The following is a 2,659-nucleotide window of genomic DNA, read 5'->3' on the forward strand; positions in this document are numbered from 1 at the left end:
GATACTACTCAGTGGACAGTCTACCTTCCTCCATGCCCTCTGGATCTAGGTTCCCTCTTGAAAGCTTGTAAGTCAGTCACTTCTTGCCTTTGTAGTCCCCCCCCCCCCTTTTTGGGTAGCCAATGTCCAAGTTGCCCATCCCTATCTACTCCCTCTTGAAAGCTTGTAAACCAGTCACTTCTTGCCTTTGTAGCCCCCCCCCCCCCATTTTGGGTAGCTATTACCATTATTTTTGACAGACATTTCTGAGGAGACTTTTGAAGATACTAGGACATTTCATTCCTTTCTTAATGCCATTGATATAGAGCTGTATGTTTAGTATCACTTTATTCAGTATGAGATTTCACAAGAAGCATTTTTTTCAGAAATAATAATTTTTAAAAATTTTCTGTTTTATTTATCATCAAGATCCATTTTCATAAAATTTTGGGAGCAGGTGCCCAATTGTATCTATCTTCAATCTTTACTGTGAGAAATCAGTAGGGGTAATTGGTAAAACAGGATAAGGACTACTTATAGAAACATTAATGATATTTTTAGAGTTTGAAATGTCAATTAATTCAAGATCTCTCTCCACACGCACACATATTCATACATTGATACAAATGCATTCATTTCAAATAGCTTAGATAAATAATTTTGGTTTTTAATGTCTCGGTGCTTAGCTTTGATAGCTCTAAGTCAGAGGGTGACACATTTCCCTGGTGTCCAGATTCCTGGGTACTCCCATCTTCAGGACAAAATGGACATCTATTAGTGTATTTGTATATGTATATTTTGTACCACTGCTTCCATCCTTAGACAAAAATTAATATAGTAAGGGATTGTCTATGTATTGATAATTTTATAGATTCAATATTAATATTTTTTTTCCAAAAGGTTTATAAATATAATAAGCAAAACAGTAAGAGAGAATATACATTAAGGGTCAAATAAGAGGTCTGAACATTTAGTGGGGAGAGTTCAGAGGGAGAAAAGATAAAGGGGAGGTTAGTTTTCTAAGAAATATTTCATAGTAGAGTTAAACTAAGCAGGGCTGGATTGTACCCGATACAAAATCAGATACACCGAGCACATTCCTCACAAGGAGAAACAAGGAAGTGGAAAACTGCATCAAGAAGACTCTTTAGAACTGCACTGGAAGTTTCAGCTTATTCTGTGTAAAAGGAAGTATGTGAGCTGGAAAAATGATATCACAAGGCAATGTTTAACATCAATGGGAAAGCATCAGAGTTGTATCACTGTGACCACTATTTACTTACATTCTAAACACCCCTTGCTCATAATTGCATGTTATACTAATGCTTCACAAATGGGATTAAGTGAATCCCAAAGAGATGAGGTAACTGTCCTTTTACACAACCAGTTAATGATAAAGCTTGGGTGGGCAAGAATCAAGTAGCTCATATTTTAGCACAGTTGGAAAAATGAGCTCTCCTGTTTGTGATCCTTGTTATTGCTCTAAGAAGACTTCACAACAATGCTTTCTATAATTTATTCACTACTGCTTCTGGAAGTATTTTTTCACTAAACCCAAGTGTACTGCCTTTTAATTTAAGAATATCTTCTCTTGAAAAAGAAAAATAACCCAAAAAACTATAGCATAGAAAACAATGGATTTTGAATGAATTATTATTCCTCTTGCAATCTGAATTCAAATATCTTTAGCAGTAAAAACCTCAAAAACTGAGTTCTTTATCAATCTCACTTAGTGAAGTGTCCCTGGATGATGCAAATGTGAAGGGCTGAATTACTAACCAGAAAGTTCAAACCCTCCCAGAGGCATTTCAGAAGGACACAGTATTGAAAATCCTATGGAGTAATCCCATGGTGCACACACAGTGTCACCATGAGTGACAATTGACAGAACAACTAACAACAACCACATTATTCAGTCAGGAGGCAGACAGATACACTTACCTATCATAATCCATGACTGCAATGGAGAGGCTGACCTGGTCTACATTCTCGGGAGGTATATCGAAAATAATGGCCTCGTTGTACACAGGGTTAAGAGTGTTTTTCTTTGTGGTTGTTTTTCTCTTTTTTAATCTTCGACCTTCACACATCAGAGACACTTTGACATAAGGATCTAATTAAAATAAAAGTAACAGTTGTTGTTAAGTACTGTGGAGTCATTTCCAACTCATAGCTACCCCAAAGTAACAGTTGTTCTAATTGTTAAGTGCTGTCAAGTTGGTTCCAACTTAGAGCGACCCTGCAGAATGTGTTCAAGGAGCAGCTGGTGGGCTTGAACTGCCAATCCTGTGGTTCACAGTCCAGTGCTAATCTTACAATGACTCACCAGCAGTAACAGTTAAAGCCTAAATAAAGCTGTAGTTAATTTTTACTGCCAAAATGGGCCAATTCTCTAAGATTTCTTATTTTAGATGCAAGAAATTGGTCTAGACATGACTTAACATGATCCCACTAGCTGCTCCTTTGAAACCCTAGACAGGGTTGCTATGGGTAGGAACTGACTCGTTGGAACTTAACAACAAACAACAACTGTCCTTAATGGAGTCCTGGTGTGGTGTTGTGGGTTAATGCGCCAGACTGCAAAGCCATTGGAATTGCAAGCTCGGTGGTTCAAACTCACCAGCTGTTCCTCAGAAATCCTATACAGGGTCACTATGGGTCAAAACTGACTTGATGGCAC

General features: G+C 37.6%; 1 protein-coding gene across 1 annotated transcript in view; it reads right to left on the reverse strand.

The window, feature by feature from the left end:
• LOC102832210 (synaptotagmin-10-like) overlaps positions 1-2,659 on the reverse strand; it is a 90,200-nt gene that overhangs the window by 20,012 nt on the left and 67,529 nt on the right. The window contains exon 4 of the mRNA XM_006874770.1: positions 1,921-2,092. Coding sequence (XP_006874832.1) covers positions 1,921-2,092 — 172 coding nt within the window. The remainder of the gene's footprint in view (positions 1-1,920; positions 2,093-2,659) is intronic.

This window comes from Chrysochloris asiatica, unplaced genomic scaffold, assembly GCF_000296735.1.
Source record: "Chrysochloris asiatica unplaced genomic scaffold, ChrAsi1.0 scaffold00299, whole genome shotgun sequence".
Taxonomy (NCBI): Eukaryota; Metazoa; Chordata; class Mammalia; order Afrosoricida; family Chrysochloridae; genus Chrysochloris; species Chrysochloris asiatica.